Source organism: Phaenicophaeus curvirostris, chromosome 6 (assembly GCF_032191515.1).
Source record: "Phaenicophaeus curvirostris isolate KB17595 chromosome 6, BPBGC_Pcur_1.0, whole genome shotgun sequence".
Classification (NCBI taxonomy): domain Eukaryota; kingdom Metazoa; phylum Chordata; class Aves; order Cuculiformes; family Cuculidae; genus Phaenicophaeus; species Phaenicophaeus curvirostris.
Window position 1 is genome coordinate 50,879,994 of NC_091397.1, and position 20,075 is coordinate 50,900,068.

Sequence of the window (20,075 nt, forward strand, 5' to 3'; positions counted from 1 at the left end):
CTTACAAAGAGGGCTACCCCGCCTCCTCTCCTACCCTTCCTATGCTGCCTGAAGAGTTTGTACCCCACCATAGCTGCACTCCAGTTATGTGAGTCGTCCCACCACGTTTCCGTGATGGCAATGACATCATAGGCTCCTTGCCCTATTAGAGCTTCCAGCTCTTCCTTCTTATTCCCCATGCTGTGTGCATTGGTGTAAATGCACTTCAGCTGAGCTGCCAAGCCTTCAGCCCTCTTAGAGGGAACAGAGTTCATTCCCAATTGCCTGGTAACTGGAGTAGCTAGCTCCAGAGTGCCTGTATCTCCCTTACCACCCCGAGGTGTGTTCTCCCCCACTTTCTGTGTGGTGAGGTACTGGTGGTCCACACCAGCACACCCTTTCCGAGTCACCAGTGCCCCACATCCAGGCTCATTCCTGTCTAGCCTGGGCTCAACCCCCTCCCCCTTCACATCTAGTTTAAAGCTCGATTTATGAGCTTAGCTAGGTTTTTAGCAAGGGCTTTAGCCCCCCTAGGAGACACACGTGTCCCATCCTTAGGAACAAAGCCTGGGGGTGCGTGAGCCACCCCATGATCAAAGAAGCCAAAGCCCCTCTCCTCACACCAGGCTCGGAGACAGGCATTAATCCAATTCTTCCTGACTTCCTGCACCTCTCTATTTAGCCTTGGGATGGAGCAGAATACTATTTGTGCCCCAGAGCCCTCCATCATTTTCCCAATGGCCCTGAAGTCTTTCTTGATGGTTTTGGTCTTTCTGTTTACTAGATCATCGTTACCAGTTTGGACTACTATCAGAGGATAGTAGTCTGTCTCGTGGACCAGGGAAGGAAGTTTTCTAGCTACCTCCTTCCCTGATGCCCCCGGTAAGCAGCAGACCTCTCTGTGGAGCGGGTCCAGTCTGTAAATGGGTCCCTCCGTTCCTTTTAGGAGGGGTCCCCTACAACAATCACCCTCCTCTTCTTCTTAATGGAGGATGTTTTTATCTTTTTCTGAGGATGGTGCGGCCTAGGGAAGGATTCTAGGCTGTGGGAGCTATCATCCTCATCCTCAGGGTTGGATTCAACCTGCAGCACCTGGTACTTGTTCACCAGGGGAATCTGGGGTTTTGCTGTCTGGGTGAGGGGAGCAGGTTTCCTTCGTCTGGCAGGAACTTGCTGCCATTCCCCATCTCTTGTTCCCCCAACCTTGCAGTTTGCAGGGGGATGGTGTTTGGACACACCAGCTCCAGCAGGCTGCTGAGTTAGTGAGAGGGCACTACTCCACTGGTCTATCTCCCTCTCCCACTCCCTGATGGTCCTCAGCCTCTTTACCTCCTCCCTTAACTCCTCCACCATGTGAAGGAGTTCCCCCACTTGAGCGCAGCTTTCACAAGTGGAGCCAGTAACAGAGGCGCGAGCTGGTGTGGGAGGGGGGCACTGCCTGCAGCCCAGGGTCTGGGTAGCTGCCTGCACCCACTGTGGCTCTGTCTGTGTGGCAGCATCCATCCTGCCTGCTGCAGCACATGGGGCAGCTTTAATCTTCTGCCGGGTGGCCACCATGGTCTTCGGTGTCTTCTGTCTAGTCTCTAGGTCCTCTCTGCGCCCTGCCTTCTCGCCCTGCCTGCTCAAACTGCCCCACTTCTCTTTGCCCCGCTCCTCTTCGCCGTGCTCCTTTACAATTAGTTCAAGAAATGCTGAGTTCTAGACCATGAGTAACTGTGAAGGCCAAATTAGTGAATATCTAACCTGAGCTTGTGATGCACACAAAACAAAATTTTAATAGCAATGTAGGGCTTGCATGAGGAAGAAGGGAGCTCCCTAAAAAGTTAAAGGTTTTATGTATCTCTCCTGTTTAGTTCCAGGGACGGGGTTTATAACATTTTAAGTTGCCTTGTTAGAGGATCAGAGCACAGGCTGACTGAAGAGCATGCCAGGCAAGGTATATTACTTGAGCTCTTATCCTGTTCCTTTTTCTTTAGAGAAGGTTTCAGGCTGTTCCTAAATGATGCAAAAATGCAGATGAATATTATTTGTCCCTTCCACTATGACTTGTCATCCCTAGCCAGGGGCGAAACCTGCACATTGCTATGCAGACCATTCCTTGTCACTTCTTAGAGCTCTTCCCTCCCTTCCTTTCCTCACTTCTTCCTTCCCTTTCTCTTTCACTCCTTCTCTCCCTCCTTGCCTCCCCACTCCTTCCCTTCCCCCCTACATCCCTTTTAGAAATTCTCCCATAGATACACAAGATCTTGTCCTGCTGCCTTTTGTTGACAGCTGCAAGCTGTGTGGTCGACTCAGGAAACTTTGTGGCGAAATCTCTGTCAGAACCTGTAAAAACTTCTTTGCTTTTTGGGTGAGGAAAACGTTCTGAATGGAGCGAATAATAACATGTGGATCTATCATGGAATAATTTTATGTCACACAATAGTAAAAAGCTCTTAAGGAACGCCTGGATAGGATACAGAAAACCTAAAAAAAACCATAAGTAATTTCATATAGCTTAAAGAAATACAAACATATTTTAGTTTTGTATTTTTTTGGCCAGTTGCTGAAAACTGTTATGTGTACATGTGTAAATGTAACTGGATTGTAATCAATAGAATTACTCACCAACAAGCACAATTTATATTAGCCAGGGGCAGGGATTCCCATTTATTAAATCTGTGGAGGACATGCCTTTATCTATTTCCATGGATGCCGCCTGGAGCATCCAGCATGTCATGGGTTAGATAAATTGGGCCTGACATGCCCGTGTTTCTGGAAAGTAGGACAAAAATTTCTTTTGTCCTTTGTGTCTTGTCTACATAAGCATTGATGTTTTCCCCCTACCTTTAGAGAATGACAAGATAATTCTCCTTGCTTGAAAAACTTTTTTTTTAAGTATAGGCATATTTACATATAGATATAAAAATTTGACCTGCCAGAATTTTAACAAGTACCAAGAAAAGGACAAAGAGCCTACTAACTGCCACATATTCCAACTCTCAAAACATTTGCCTAAATCAGTTCCATCACAGGTAAGCTTGCCAAAATTGGAGTTTCCGTAGCCTTTCTTTCTAAGTAGCCATTTAGTTAGAACTTCTCCACTGAAAAAGCATGTGTTTGCTTTCCCAGAAAGACACTAGCCCTGTGGTCACAAGATTTTTATGGGCTGCTGGAAACCCAAGCAAAATTTCCCCGTGAAGTGAATACGCATCTACACAAAGAAAAACCACTCCAAAGAAATTATTATGCAAGTATCCCAGTTAGTCAACAGCCCAGATATTGGGACATTTCTCTGAGGCACTGGGGTCTTACAGAGCAGGCTTCAATACAGGCTTTTGATTAAAAGATAGACCTTATTTTCTTTCAGTTTTTGAAACATTTATAAGGATTTGCTTTCATAATAGGCAGGTGTGAGACTGTAGCTTATGTTTAGATCAAGAGAAGCCAGATTCTGACCGAAATTTGCAAGACAGAAGAAAGTTAAATTTAACAGTGTTTTCTCCCTCTCTTCTATTCACAAATAATGGCATCTTAAAACAAAGCATCAGCCAAAATGGCTTAGAAGAACAGTTATGATTAGTTATTCCTAACTTTGTGATTGCAGGGGAATGTACAATACCAAAACCTGATTCAATAGGATTCTTATTTCTTACTGCCATAAAACGTGATTTCAAACTGGTCCTCCTTGGCAAGGAACAAAGAGACAGCTTTATAACACTCAACTCAGGATAGTTTGGTTTGTCATGTTTTTCTCTGCTGCAGAAGGGTCATTCTCTGTTAGTGAAAATGAAGGTAGCCTGCTTGTGCAGTGGAGCATGCAGATGCTCAGAGTGTTAGTCAAATTCTGTTATTTCAAGCCCTCATGCCTTTGGAATTTATACTTTTTTTCTTTTAGTTTGGCAGCTTAAATTGTTACTCAAACGTGAATTTTCTTGGAGTTTCATAAAAAAACACAGATTCTGGTGGTTCTGAGTTCTGGTGTTTGAGTCTGCCACCACAGACACCAGGAGAAACTCGTTGTGCCGTAAAAGATTTGCAGGACCACCTTTCAGTGGCATCTTTAACAGTTTTCACTGCTTTGATTTGTTGGGAGTTGGATTCATAGCATTAATATATATGGGCTGATGCACTTATAGAACACTATATAAAATATGTTCATGTGACCTTTGTCATAGATTAGAAAACCAATGTTTTCTTCACTAGTCCTAATAAAACCTTTTCATATATCTTTATCTGTTATATTGCATCATGGTATCATTTTATGCTTTTACTTCTTGAATAGAGAGACTTACTAGCTTATGGAGGAGCTATTTTCTTGACTTGTAACTATGTCAATGTGAGCACAATCCTACAGTTTTTCAAAGAAAATTCATTAGGATAAACTGAGAATTAAAACCTACAAACTGTTTTCCATCATATCATATGGCATATACTTATCTTACATCATCTATCATGTGAATTGCACAAGAACACTATGTGATTGCAAGAAATATTTTTTTTAGCAATGATGTCAGTATTATTAGATACAATACAGTTATGCAACTATTACTTTTTAAGTATGTTATAACATGTCCTATTTGAAGTTTATTAAAACTAAATCTGTGTCTAGATATACAGTTTCCATAAAATATCTGTTTAATTGACCCTGGCTAATGTTCAAATTTCTCCTATTGATTTTGAACATCCCATTCTTATATTTCTATTGGTGTTCTTCCTGCTGCCTTCTTAGTTTCCCTTACCTTCCATTTCTTTCCTCTCCACTTTCCCATATCCCAAATTTGTTGCAAACTCCTTGCCCTTAATATAATCTTGAGAATTTTATGCTTTATCAGCACCTGTTCTCCTGTCATAGTTGACCTCTTGTTGAACTCAGAGCTCTGTACTGAGGTCCAGAGGCTGCTAAACATTTGCATCCCTGGTCTTTGTCAGACAAAGGAAGAATGGCTGATGTGTTGATTGGTATAGAAAAGCAAAAGTTCTAAGAGAGTCAGTGATGATCTCCGATTTCTGGTGAATTAAATGACTCCTTTCTGCATTCTGGAAGGCTGCTACCTTGTTAGTGTCCGTGCTTTTGCCTTATGTGCATGCTTATCTTGCTCTATTGCAATAATTGTAGTTAACCTTCAGTTCTGGGCAACAGGGCAACAAAGCAACATCTGATTTCACATCTCTTTGAGATACTGTTATGTAATCTGACCTCAACCACTTAATGTTGAATGTTTGAATGATCAAACGTTCAGGTATTGAGGAGGCGTTGAACTGGAGATAGGAAGAATTTTCTCTTTTTCTCTCCCCAGAGTGCAACTGGCCTTTTCATTTTTTTTTTAATTGCCTGCTGATGAAAATCCAGAGATTAGTCATTACTGGACACAGTGGATGTGTTCTTTAAAGTGACATACAATTCTGTTCTAGCAAAGCTCAAACTTAAGTGTTAACTAACCCTTTTTATCCCTCTCTTCCACTGTCTCTGTCGGGACAGTAGAATGCCAAGAATTGTCTTTTTTTCCCCTTTGCCTTGCTTCTTAATGCAAAACATGGATCACCGGCTAGAATAGGTTCAATTTTTCATCAGCTCCTTTTTCCAGAAACTCTTGGTCATATATAGAGCCTCAGGCTCTTGTGGTTTTTTCATAAACAGCTCTTTCTCCTGAGGGCTGAACTGGTTTAGTTTCATTACAGTGTAGTAGAACTTTTATGAAAAGTAATGGGTTGGGGTTTAGAGACAATCAGGCCACATTATCTGATAGGTTTTTTTCTGATTTTACATCCTGTAAATGAATAGTAGGAAACATATTCGTGTTTGCTGGTTTGGTTTACTTTTCTTTAAGAACTTCGGATGTTTTGTTCACAGTTGGATATCAGGTATTTCATTGGTGGGAAAAGTTCCTGAGTCAAGTAACTTGTATTATTTTAAGTGAGAAATGCATATAGGAAAAATGATGATACAATGTATAATTTATCTTAACAAGTACCTTTCAAGCCACCATGAACTGAATATTGCTTTATGACCAGAAGCCTGTCCTTTAAAACTCACTTCTGTCTGCTGTGTCTGTGCTCACTATCCATTTGTTAATCCTGCGCATTTGCTTTCACTTTATGTTTTCAATGTTCAGTAAGAAAGGAAACCACTTACTCTTTTGCCTACCTAGGAAAGATCATAAATCTAATAGTTTTAAACATATGCAGGTTTTGATGAACTGAAGTTCTGAGACTGTAATAGTTTCTGATGTATTGTGTAAGCATTGATATCTTTATGTGTGGGAAAGAAAAATGGAAAATATTGGTTTATTTTAATAAGGATGCATTTTCTTATGTACATATACACAGGCAGTCTTATGTGAGGCTTACTCGGGGGAGAAATCTTGCCCCAGTCCATGCAACACTGACACAGAGTCATGGAGGAGCTTTTATGTCCGTTGATGTGTGCTACTGATAAGATCAACAGCCAAGGGGATCTACATAACCATAGACTTTCCATCACTGTTTTCCTTATGCATCTCTCTGTATCTCTATGTATCAGAAATGGCATGACCAGCAGGTCCAGGGAGGTTGTTGTCCCTCTGTACTCGGCACTGATGAGACCGCACCTCGAAGCCTGTGTTCAGTTCTGGGCCCCTCACCACAAGAAGGATGTTGAGGCTCTGGAACGAGTCCAGAGAAGAGCAACGAAGCTGATGAGGGGGCTGGAGAGCAGGTCTTATGAGGAGCGGCTGAGAGAGCTGGGGTTGTTTATCCTGGAGGAGGCTGAGGGTAGACCTCATTGCTCTCTATAACTACCTGAAAGGAGGTTGTAGAGAGGAGGGTGCTGGCCTCTTCTCCCAAGTGACAGGTGACAGGACAAGAGGGAATGGCCTCAAGCTCCACCAGGGGAGATGTAGGCTGGACATTAGGAAAAAATTTTTCACAGAAAGGGTCATTGGGCACTGGAACAGGCTGCCCAGGGAGGTGGTTGATTCACCTTCCCTGGAGGTGTTTAAGGCACGGGTGGACGAGGTGCTAAGGGTCATGGTTAAGTGTTTGATAGGAATGGTTGGGCTCAATGATCCAGTGGGTCTCTTCCAACCTGGTTATTCTATGATTCTATGATTCTCTCCCTCCTTCCCTTCTTCTCTCTCTGTTGACCTAGCTTTGGCCTGAGCAGACTTTGCTCCTTTGGCTCAGATTCTGCCACCCTTCTCCTAACTCAGTAATTTCCCAAGTCTGTCTAACAGTTATTCAATAAAATAGAAGAGGTTTGACAGCTAGTAAGAGTGAAGTGGCACTCTGTTCCACTTACTCTTGCACTATGCAGTTAAAAATCTGTAAAAACTATTTCCAGTCATTTATTAATAAAATTTGGTCAAGTTGAGTTTTCCCTCTGCTGAGTGGAAAAGACGTTGCCACACAGCACTACCCTTATAGAGTTTGCTAGTGGACTGTGTCCACTTCATGACATTAGTTACATATTTGACACAGTTGTATGCTTGTTTTATTTGAAGTAAAGACATCAGAAGTTAATTGTTCTTTCTTTCCCAAGCATGCTTTTGACAAATGGCACTTTCTAAATTGCTAATATATTAATCATAAAAATGAAAAAATCTTTGAAAATCTATATGCAATACAGTGTTCTTCTGATTATTAACCTCTGGAAATCTGTGCTCATTATACCATAAACATGACCTTTACAAAAGCATCAGAAAAATTCAACTGCAGAACATGCTAGGGCAAAGATTTTTTTTATAAATGTCAAAAAGTGTAAAGCTTTAAAATTAAAGTGATTTTTACAGTACTTGGCTGATTCTTCTATTTTTTTTCTGTATTTTCTTTATTTACTTATAATGGGAGCAGGGCGATCATCTAGTTCAACCCCTTCTAAAGCAGGTTTACAGGTTGCACAGGACCACGTCCAAACAGGTTTTGAATATCTCCAGAGATGGAGACTCTATAACATCCCTGGGCAGCCTGTTCAAGTGTTCTGTCAGCCTCACAGTAAAGATGTTTTTCCTTATGTTAAAGTGGAACTTCCTGTGTTCTAGTTTGTATCCATTGCCCCTTGCCCTGTTGCTGGGCATGACTGAGAAGAGTCTGGTGCCATCCTCTTGACACTTTCACCTCAGATATTTATAAGTATTGATAAGGATCCCTTTCAGTCATCTCTTCTCCAGGTTAAACAGACTGAGCTCACTCAGCCTCTTCTCATAAGACAGATGCTCCGGTCCCCTAATCATTTTTATGGCCCTCTGCTGCGCCCTCTCCAGTAGTTTGTCGTCTTTCTTGAACGGGGGACCCCAGAACTGGACACAATACTCCAGATGCAGCCTCACCAGGGCAGAGAGGGAGGATATCCCTATACAGCCTTTTCTGCATCCTCCGTCATGAGGGCACCCACCTCTTTCAGCTGCAGACCCAAATTTTCCCTAGCCCACTTTCTGCTGATGATGTACTTGAAGAAGTCCTACTTGTTGTCCTTGATGTCCTTTGACAGGTTTAATTCCAAGTGGGCCTTTGCCTTCCTCGTTGTATATTCTGACAGCATTCCTGTATTCTTCCCAAGTAGCCAGTCCTTCTTTCTACCTTCCGTAAACTTCTTTCTTCAAGCTGAGCTTTTCCAGAAGCTCCTTTCTTATCTGTGTGGGCCTCCTGATTCCTTTGGTTGATTTCATACTCCTAGGGATGCACCAGTCTTGAGACTGGTGAAGAAGTGCTTGAATATTGCCCAGTTCTCCTGAGGCCCTCTACCTTCTAGAGACACATCCCATGGGATTCCTTCAAGTAAGTCTTTGAAGAGGATAATTTAGCTCTCCTGAAGTCCAGGGTTGTAATCCTGTTTGTTGTCCTACTTCTTCCATGCAGGACGCTGAACTCCTCTATCTCATGGTTGCTGCATCCAAGGCTGCCCCCAACTTTCACATCCCAAATAAGATCTTTTTTGTTTATTACTACAAGGTCCAGCAGCACTCTTCTTCTCGTTGGCTCCTCCACCACTTATGTCAAGAAGTTATCATTGACACTATGTGGGAATCTCTTGGACTGTGTATGCCTATCTAAGTTATCAATGCAGCAAATATCTAGGTTCTCTTCCCCATGAGAACCAGGGCCTGCGATTCTAATGCTACTGATAGCTGCCTGTAGAAGGCCTTGTCAACCTCCTCAGGGGTTGATATAGGGACCGGTGCTATATAACATCTTTGTTGATGACATGGACAGTGAGATTGAGTGTACCCTCAGCAAGTTTGCTGACAACACCAAACTATATAGTGCAGTTGATACACTGGAGGGAAAGGGTGCCATCCAGAGGGAGCTTGACAAGCTTGAGAGGGGACTCATGTGAACCTCATGAAGTTCAAAAAGGCCAAATGCAAGGTTCTGCACCTGGGTTGGGGCACTCCCAAGCACAAATATTGGCTGGGCATAGAATGAATTGAAAGCAACCCTGAGAAGAAGGACCTGAGGGCACTGGTTGATGAGAAGCTCAACAAGACCTTTCAGTGTGCACTTGCAGCCCAGAAAGGCAACTGTGTCCTGGGCTGCTTCAAAAGAAGCATGGCCAGCAGGTAAAGGGAGGTGATTCTCCCTCTCTGCTCTGCTCTTATGGAGACCCCACCTGAAGTACTGCAGCTCTAGAGCCCTCAGCACAAGAAAGGCATGGGTCTGTTGGAATGAGTCCAGAGGAGGGCCATGATCAGAGGGCTAGGTCACTTCCCTTATGAAGACAGGCTGGGAGAATCGGGGTTGTTCAGCCTAGAGAAGAGAAGGCTCTGGGGAGACCTTATTTTGGCCTTACGATGATTAAAGAGTATCTATGGGAAAGCTGGAGAGGGACTTTTTACAAGGGCATGTAGTGACAAGACAAGAGACAAGAGTTCATGGTTTTAAACTGAAAGAGAGTAGATTTAAATTAGATAGAAGGAAGAAATTATTCACTATGAGGGTGCTAAGGTACTGGAACAGGTTGCGCAGAGAAGTTGCAGTGTCCCATCCCTGGATGTGTTCCAGGCCAGGTTGGATGGGGCCTTGCGCAGCCTGGTCTAGTGGGAGATGTCCTTGCCCATGGCAGTGGGGTTGGAAATGGATGATCTTTAAAGTCTCTTCCAACCCAAACCATTCTATGAAATGATGTAGGGATCCTGTATGAGTTGTGAGCAAGTGACTTATGTCCTGGGTTCCTAGCTGAAAAACAGGAACAACTTCCTGCCATGTAGAAATGTCCTGAGAATTAATGCCAAATTTGTATGGAGAAAAATAAAGCTGCTAGTTATTTAACACTTGATTTTGTTTTGTAAGGCAAATAAAAATTAAAACCTCCTCTGTTCTCCAAAGGGAGAAGAGCTGCAGTTATGGGCATTTTGTTGTTTGTAATCTCTAAACCCATGATGCCATCAGTCTTGAGCTTTCTGTTTGTCTGGTAGCTGAAATGACTGGTACTTGTTATGGGCAGCTGGTACTAACCAAGGTGGCCAGGTTGGACAATTTCTTATTGTTTCCTTCTACTAGAAATGGCCAAAATTTTGCAGAAAGCAGTACATTCATTTTGGATAATTTAATTTTCAGTGATCCAACAACTTTAAATAGGGAAAAGAATCATCCTAATTTACCTGACCAACTGGAATAAAACCTCAAAGGATTCCAAAGAGTTTAATTAGGTAGGTCATGTTGCTAAAATAAAAATCTTAGTTGCTGCCCTTGTGCAGTTTATAACCCATAGAAGATGTTGCCTGTAGCAAGTTAGTAGAATCCGTTGCTAGGTGGTCTTAAGTACTGAACTTCAGATCATGGGGTTTTGGTATATTTTATTTTATTTAATAACAAAAAATTCTAGATGCTTAAGTGTCTCCTGTGGACTATAGTATATTCTGTATTTGGGGGAAAGTCATGATACTTTTTGGGGTTCATGAATGCTCTGACACTAGTGTCCTTGTGGCCTGAGGTGGATAAGGTCTGCACAACATGTGCACTTTGATTCTGTTCAGACAAACTGGAATTTATTGTCTGTAACCTGGGCCCACCTATCTGTTAATGCAGATGGATAGAGTCAGAGAAACAGGAGGAATGAAGGTAGCAAAAATGGAGCAGGAACCTGAGCTATTTTACCAAAAGGCAGGACAGTAGTGAAAAGACGTAATGGATGCCAGATTATTCATGCAAATTTGCCTCTGCATTTTCCTCCTCCAGCATCATAATAGTAGTTTAACAGTATTCTACACAATGAAAAGAGAGATCTGCTCCTTTAGATGTACAGAACAGTACATTTTTCAATCAAAATTCTTGTATCAGGATATACGATTTTGTTTTTCAAAGTACTAGTAAGTGTGGAAGAAAAAGACTTTAAAAAAGTAGGATGACAGGCTTCTAAAGCTAAAAATTATAATAAAGGGTTTTGACCTAAGATATCTATCATGGATATACTGGGAGAGGTGCAAGATGAGGTGGAAAACTTCGGAATATTCATATCTTGGAGAAACCAAATTAAGATACTGAAAACAAACTCAGACTCCAGGATGGAAGGGAAGTGGAACATTAGTTTAGGGTTTCTCTGATGTATTGAGAGTGGCTGTACACAGGGCCAGAAGGAAAGAATTGCAGAGTGATGAAGGAATGAAAATAGAATTCTGCAGAGATTTGCTTTCTTACCCAGTGTTTACAGTCATAATAGTGATAGAACAACTGCAGAAGATTTAGATTAATGGGGTATTAGTTTAGAGTTCCTACTCAGTTTACATACCTCCAAGTCCCAAATGCATTGCAAGAAATTGTCTACATTATTTGTGTCTGCAAAATTTGGACTAGATATTTCTTTAGGAGAGGCTATTTGATAATAGATCTAGTAATTCTTTTTCTAAAAACTGAACCTGCAGTTGAGTTATAGGACTGGGAATGAAAGTGTGCGTGAGGAATGGCTATGCAGAAGAAGATGTAGCATATCTTTCTCTATAGCCAACTCACAAAAATATAGCAATATGCAGTTGCCATATTGTTGAGCTGTGTGTTAGGAGACCTGAGGGACCAGAAACTTTAAGAAACTTGATATTTATTACCCCGTATATGAAAATAATCAACACTGCTCTGTCATGTCTTTTTACTCTAAGACTGTTTTCTTTTGTTTCCTTTGTGCATATTCAGTCTTTATGCTTCTCTTAATCTAGATTTTATAGACTATACTTACAGCTGTTGATGCTCCTTACAGGGAACTGATCTGAGGGGTATTTCAGGTGGACTGAGCACAAAAATATGCACGGGAGAATTTCTTACAAGACAATGCTATTTCACTGAAAGCAAAAATTTCCCCCAGAAGGTGTTACATTTTTGTAAAGAATTTCGACCAAAAAAAAAGTCTTTAAAGTAAGCTCAGAACTTTAGCATTTTTAAAGAAATCTAGTTTCTTCTTTTTGAAATGACTTCTCATTTAAAAATCTGTTTTCAATTTTGTTATGCCTGTGCTTGGGCTGGAAAGACTTCCTTTTTAGAAAGGTGTTAGACTGTAACATCAATAACTTGTAACACTTGAATTAGTAAATATCTTATTATCTTCCTATTTTAAGAAAGTGTAATATATTACTCTTACAATGTAAAGTCAAGCCTGTCCTACCCTACATATGGGGGCACTGTTATGTCTTTTAAGACAAGACGTGCATGCACCTGTTTTTTGGCAAAGGTGTCTGTGTGAACTTCAGGTAGTAATACAAGTCTTCACACACAAGCTGTGGACAAAGTTTGCCAGTGATGAGGACAAAGGTAGGATGTTATCCTAGCTTTACTGGTCAAAGTGGAACTCCAAACCTTGCTGGTAGGAAGTCTGTGAAAATGCTGATACTGAGCCTTCGTCGTGTCTTGATCAGCAGTGTTGCATCTGCACAGAGAAAGCTCTGGAGAACTTTCTGTATAAGCTTATTGTACAGATAAAACAGTTATAAGAAATCTTTATGATTCCTCACCTTGATCCAGTGATATTGGATAATAACACTGGATAACTAAAAAGCACCTATGTCTTGCTATAATAATTTTCTAAAAGCGCTGTTGTCACACATAGCACAACTCATTTACAAAGTAAACTCTGCTTTCTGTGTTTTAGTGCACTTCTGTTTCTTTCCCTTGTTTGGCCTCTTTTGATTCTTATGTTTTCCTTCTGTCATAATTTCTGCCCTTGATGTTGCCCTCTTTACATTAAGAATTTCTCTACATGCGCTCTTCAAGAACTCTTCCCAGTGGACTTCTACCCCTCTCCATCTCTCTGCTAATGGACCAGACAGGAAATAGTTAATGTAGATATTCCCAAGTGTTGTCCAAAGATTTTTCAGTTAAGCTGAGTCACAAAATGGTTGCCATTGCTTCAGGTTTTCTGTTGCTGATTCTAGGGTGCAACTCCACACATGTTAAATGGAAAGAGAAGCTAATGTTTGAAGCCACAAACATCAGAGATTTTCTTTCAAGCGAAAGCTCAAATTTCATGATACCTCTCACATGCTCCATCATTAAGGGACATGCCTGACACTATTGCAAAAACAGAAAGCAGCTGTGCTGCTGAACATACTCCTTTTCTGTGCCACTGTAGCCAGGACTGTGGTGGACTTTAATCTATGTTCCAGAGGCTCTGAGTCCTAGCCAACGTCCTACAGAGCTGGCTGAATTTTTCCTTTTAAACTGTGTTCTCATCCCCAGATGACTTTGTGCAGTATTGGCTGGCAGCGGCAGGTGGGTGAGTGCCTAGTCATGCCCCAGGGAAGGATCACAGAAAGAACTATTTCATCCTTTTGGGCATGATATTATAGAGGAGCATGGGATGGCAATGTTGTTGTCCTAGGTTAACTGAACCTATGAAACTGTCCTCCATACCACTGAGACAATAAACTTAAAGAGTTGGGTCCTCAGGCATTCTCAGTCCAGTTTGCATTTGTATCTGTGAACTGGAGGGTGTTTAATTAGCTTCAGTTTCTTTGTCATCATGAGGCTGATGCTTACTTTGGCATTTCTGTGTGATTCTGTACATTCTTAGGTGCAACCTGGATATTCCTATTAAGGTTTTTATTTGTAGGACTTTTATTTTAATAAAAGTATTTCCAGCATCTATAAAAAAAATCATTATGGGCCTTTCCTATTCAAAGGAGGTAAGACTGGCCTGTTCAACACTATCTTATCATCATTCTGACCTGCTAAGTCTATTTTTACATTGCTCTTGTAATAATACCATGGGAATATAGCAATTCCCAAAACAATGGGAATCATTTAATACTTGATGATTCTGTGGAAAGCAGAGCTTCTCGCCCTCTGCTTTTCTGTTGCTCATATCCTTAGCTGTGACATTCAAAGAGTGATTTTGTGCACTCTTACATTTCTTACAATGTAGAAATTACTCCACAAATGGCAGTTACTCTAGGGCAAAAACTAGTGTGAGACTGGAGTGAACAGTAATCCAGTATCTTTGGTTTACTAGTGGGCTATGTTTTCCTTTCAGTGATTCTTAGTGAAATGCTTCACAGAGGACCTAAAAGTTGGCAAAAAATGCTGTCTTTGAAAATTGTCCTCCAACTGATTTTTAATACCTAGAAGCAGACCGTGAATGATCTGCTACAACTAGTTAATTAAATCCTGTGCTGTTAGCCCTCAATTATGTGTGTTAAACTGCAAACCTTGTTACCAAATTTGCTGGCCAAATATGGAGAGATTCTATATATCATTTTAACTACTTTATATGTGGGCTCTTAAAGAATGTGTGCAGCTTGCCTAATGAAGTGTCTGTATGTATGAGAGGAAAAAAAGAAATGGGTTTCAGATCTCTCCTTGTGTTGGTCTGTTAGCCTGTGTCTCTGTTCAATGAGTGGGGTAAAAATCCCCTTATAGGATTTTTTTAACGTTTCTTGGACTCTTACCAGCAGGTTTGTACAGTCTGTTGCCTGCCTCTTAGATTAGAAGAATACTGGCATATTTTAACAGTTTCCTAGGATCCAAATAGTCTTTAATTAACAGGCAATTGATGTTTTGGAGTGCAACCAAAATGTGGGAGACATTGGAAGAAGAGAATGGGCTTGTATCCTCCCAGCTTTTAGCTGGCTGTGGCAAGGGGCAAACAAATGAGTAAGACAGAGTCCATTGCAAGTGAGTAGCTACTTATTGGTATGCAAGGGGATTTCTTGATTTGCATTATGTTCCCACAGAGCTGATGGTTGGTAGTGTTAGCTGGGAGGAGCTTTCTGCTGCACAGAGCCTGAACCAGCTTCGCCCCTTGCAAGAGCAGAAAGTGTTCATCAGCACCTTTCTGTAAACTGAAGTTTAGTGGCTGCTGAAACTGTTCTTAGCTTAGATTTGTACTAATCAACTGCTGAGGCAGCAAGGTATGTTGTGGTTGTGAGGTTTAGGTTGATTCTGAAGCTGTAAGCTCTATGAATGAGCATTTAATTAAAAAATAGAAAGTCTGCAAGTGACATGACTTTTTCTGAGTGGCACAGCTAGTTGTTGTTCTTCTGGAGCAGTTTGCCTTAGGAGGATTGTGTAATAGGAATGAAATGCTGAAATTATGGCAGAATGAGACTGGCTGAAGTTCTAAAGGGTAGTCAGACATATGATGAACTATTGTTCCAAATAATCCAAGGAGATAAATGGTTTATTAGCTAATTTTAAATAATGAAAGATTGATACCTGAAGCAATTACTGGCAAAGAAATATAACCAGCGGCCACTGAATCAGCTATGCTGTCTTTGGATTTTTCTTTTTTTTTTTTCTCTTATCATAGTACTTGCTGAATGCCTTCTGTCTCTTTCTACATGTAGGTGGTACATGCCAGAGCCCTGCTCTTCCAGCCCTAGTGCGTCCTCCTGCTCCACCTTTGCAGCCGTCGTTGGATATTAAACCATTTCTTCCGTTTCCTCTGGACACTGCTGCAGCAGTCAATCTCTTCCCCAATTTCAATGCAGTAAGTACACTCCCAACAGTTACTGTCCATTCCAGTGAGCCACAGTTTCCATGGAAGACTCAAGAGGGCATAAAGTAGAATTCTATGCAGTCAATTAAACCTGGAATATTCTCTCCTTTACTGAGGGCCAAATAGCTCTTTCAGACACACTGGTAGGCCATAAATTAAAGCTTAGCTGAGTGTTAGCCAGAAATAATGTGAAAGGAAAAAATTATATGATCCCAAGTGATATGCAGTAAAGTCGCAGGCCATATGCAGTCCCAGGACTTGTGAGTTTCCCACTCTGATTTAAGATGTGCAGAGATTCACTAGCCTACAGTTTGCTGCAACTCTCCGAGAGTGAAACTGTCAGTGATGGCATTCTGTATCCCATCTCCAGTGGGTTTCGTGAGAAATAATAAAATTTACAGATTGATAGAGGCAAAAAGGAGAAAACTGTCAGGGCAACTAAAGTAAGAATGAGAACAGTATTAGCTGGTATATGAGCTATTCACTGGCAAAAAATCTGGTGTATTTTTTCAGGCTAGGATATGCTATTTTTCATGCCTTAGATTAAAAGAATGTTGGATTTCTCTGTAATAATTTTTTTACTTACTCATATTATGTATGATTATAGAAATATTGTTTCTGCTCAAGTATTTTCTTTATTTTGTCATGAATGTTTCATTTTTTCTTTTTGTGGCTGAGATATTTAGTGCTCTAAAAGAAGAAGAAAAGCCTAAATTGGTTTTCTGTTAATTTTGACTTTATGAAATTACGATACTTTTTGCTTTGAATGGACTCTGGGAAGTTCTTTTCCTTTTGTACACATACTAGAGACAGTAAAAGAAGTAAGAATATGTGTGCTTACCAAGTCTGAGATACACAAAGAGGGGTGGAATTTGCCATGCCAAAACAATTCTAATTAACATGCAAAATCTTAATTACAATAATTAATTTTAGTAAAAGAGTGTGCCCATTTTAGAAGCAATTTATAGTAATCAATATTAAGTTTCCATAATTAAAGTATTTATTTACATTTTCTGGATGTTCATTTTGCTTTGAAGTAATAAAGATTAGCTAATCGTCAAAAATCCTTATTTATGCGGTTTTAAATTCAAGCAGTTCACAGCATTAGTAGACATTAGAGAGGCTATAACCTGCAAGTCAAAATACTAAGAAACAATATGTAAAAGAATTAATATTACAAAGAATTTTTTTAGGACAAAGAAATTTTTTCCTATATTAGAATGTACATAGGTATGCAGCAAAGTTTTAATAAGTACTAGTGTTAACCAAGTTATTGATAACTCAGAATGAAATGGGTAAACCATTAGACTTATTTAGTATGCTTTAGGGTTTTTGTTACCGATTTTGCTTTATCACTGCTTGTATTTCAAGCAACAGGCCATCTGAAGTTTTAGAAATTGTCTTTTAGAATTTCTGCACTGTTTTCAGAATTTTCCGTAGTGCAGAGTCTTCAGACTGTTTTGTTAATTGTTTAACTCTGCATAATTGAAATGCAATTTTAATGATGAATTTTAATAAATAATTGTTAATCTTGTGTTTTTCCATATTTTTGGAGTTTCTTTTTTCTCACAAGGACTGAATCTATACTGTAATTAGCTTGGGGGAGAGAGTAGGGAAGATGTGCTCATATTAATTTGGAAGTAAGAAAGTGAAAATATACTCTAATCAAAACCCTGTTACTCCCACCTTAATAGTTTATTGTTTGGTATAAGCAGTGTAGTTGGACTTTACAGACTTCTTGTTTCTTTAGTTTTTCAGTAAACTGAGCCTATGTTTCAACATAGGCTCTTTTTAACAGCACTTTTAAGTGCTGCTTCTTTTGATGTGTGGCTGTCTGCTAACTCCACCTTTGCTGAGTATGTCAGTCCTGAGCGTGATGATGCTGTCATCTGCGGTGCTGTCACCTGCCATGCTGCTCATCAGCTTTGCCTTGCAACGTGACCTTTGACTTCTCATCGTGTGTGCTCACATGCAGCAGCATCCTCACTGTTCCCACTTCCATTCTGAACGGTACATTATTGAATGCTGCTATGTTTAGCTCATATGCCAGAGCTGGTTAATGGAATCTTTCAAACATGTAGGCTAGCTGAGTAGCTCTGCGTATTTCCAGAAATTCTTTCCAAGCTGACAAATTTTTTTGGGACACATCAGCTGCTGCTGAGCATTATCAGCCTAAGCAGAAGGTAACACACAAGCCATATTAGACTTCAAACAGGGTGTCTGACAAGGGCTTTAACTATGTGAGCGCGAGACAGAAAACAAGTTTTTAACCAAAAAATGATCTCCATAAATATGCATGCTCATGAGCAATTGTAACTGTTAATAATTCTTTATTTTCATTGACTTCATTGACAATCCTGCACAGTGTCAGCAGAGAAGCATTTATGTCCTGTGGCTAGACGGAAGTCAAGCAGGTGGTCGATAAAAGAGCACCTAAACCATGTGTTCCCTTATGCTGGTGGCAAATTAGCTTTACCCTTGATTGAGACATCAAGGTCATAGATTGTGTCTTAAGAAATGTGTTTCTGAAGACCTCTTGACCCTCACACGGTTTCACAGAAATGGATTACTTGGACAGCATGTCCAAGCTACTTCCCAAGAGCCTGGAAGGAAATACAGTGTTTTCTCCATTGACTTTTCAACAGTCTTCACTTAAAAGCACAGTCAAGGAGAAACTTGAGTAAAGATTCAGTCAAGTGCTAGAAAAAGAAGTGGGCTTTGGTTATGGCAATCCTAACTCAACTTGAGACTTCGATTGTGATAGGCATAAACATCTGAGCTATTCAGCCTAATTTTCTTCACAAAAAAATAAAGGAGAAATATGAGCAATTTCTCCAATTTGAGAAAAATACACAAAGGTAGGTTACAAGGCAAGCACTCTATATGTCTACTTTGGCATGAAGTAAAAGTTCAATGAAAGAAACACTGAAAGTTCCCATTCTTCTCTGGTGACTATAATAAGGGACTGGCTCAGTAGCATTTACATTTGCTTAGCTGTATGCCACATTATGGCACCGGTAATAAGCTATTCACAGCTAATATATTAAATTCCACTCAGAAATCAGATGACAGAAGTGCTGACATTGTATTGTGTGTTTACAGAGGAATGTTCCCATTTATCAAGCAGTTATGCTTCTAATTTTGTTTAAAGGCAATCTTAAGGGAATTGAAGTGTTCAGATGAACTGGACGGAAATATTAGGGGAGGTCAAAACAAAAGTAATTTATCAATGGAGAATCTTAGTCACATATACAAAACCTGAGAAAACTAATTATGGATCTGAAGTGCCACAAATAATCATAGCAAGTTATTGTATTTTATATTTTTTCACTCTATTTCGGTTGATTACAGACGTAAGATTACTTTTTTCGTTACTAGTGATTTTGGTCTAAAGCTGGCTTAGTTTTTGCTGGCTGCCTCTGAGGAAACCATTCAGCACTGATTTCTAGAAAGGCAAAAGGTTTCATTAGAGCAGAGAATAGAAGAGAATAACAAGGGGTGTGCAAACCTTTATTGCTAATATCTCTGGACACTGAAAAAAAGTAAAAAGTAATAAGTGAGTAACCTGAGAAATGCAAGGAACGTGAACCTTTGAACCATTCTGTTTCAGAAGGAGCATTTTCTATTTATGCAAGGAAGCATAAAGCAAACATATCAATTAACAATCTGGTTAGCGGAACATTTATAGGTGCTATGCTTTTAATTGTGCAGCAAATGGGTACCCTCAAGTTGTATGTAAAAAGAAATTTTAACAACACAGCTGTTTAAACTGAAAACAACCCACTGGTGCAGACCCTGAAGAATAACAAGTTCATTGCAAGTTTATCTGATATAAAAAGGGGAATCAAATGTATGGGATTTAAATAGATACATTTTATAAATTAAACAAATTATGACCGCAAAAAGGCTTACGTAGCTTTTTAAAATGTAATTTGAAGATTGTCAGAGGAATAGAAAAATCATTAAATTGTCTTCTGAAAAATGTTCGAGATCATTTAGCAAACATTTGGTATACTTCTGTGTTTTCATCTGCAGAGTGAGAAGTCTGTGTGCTTGTGAGAACTAGTTCTTAGAAACATAAAGATTCAACAGTTGTATAGTATATGCACTGGTCCATGAATGCATGTGAATGAGCCAATGGTTGGTTGCAAAGAAATTACCCAATGCATGGAAGTCTAGAAGTTAGTTGATTAGTCCCTGGACTAAGAAGGAATTATTCTTT

At 40.1% G+C, this 20,075-nt stretch overlaps 1 protein-coding gene across 4 annotated transcripts in view; it reads left to right on the top strand.

Moving 5' to 3' along the window:
* ZNF385D (zinc finger protein 385D) overlaps positions 1-20,075 on the top strand; it is a 404,649-nt gene that overhangs the window by 261,914 nt on the left and 122,660 nt on the right. For all 4 annotated transcript variants that reach the window (XM_069860137.1, XM_069860136.1, XM_069860139.1 and 1 more), the window contains one exon: positions 15,702-15,844. In XM_069860137.1, the coding sequence (XP_069716238.1) occupies positions 15,702-15,844 (143 nt within the window). The remainder of the gene's footprint in view (positions 1-15,701; positions 15,845-20,075) is intronic.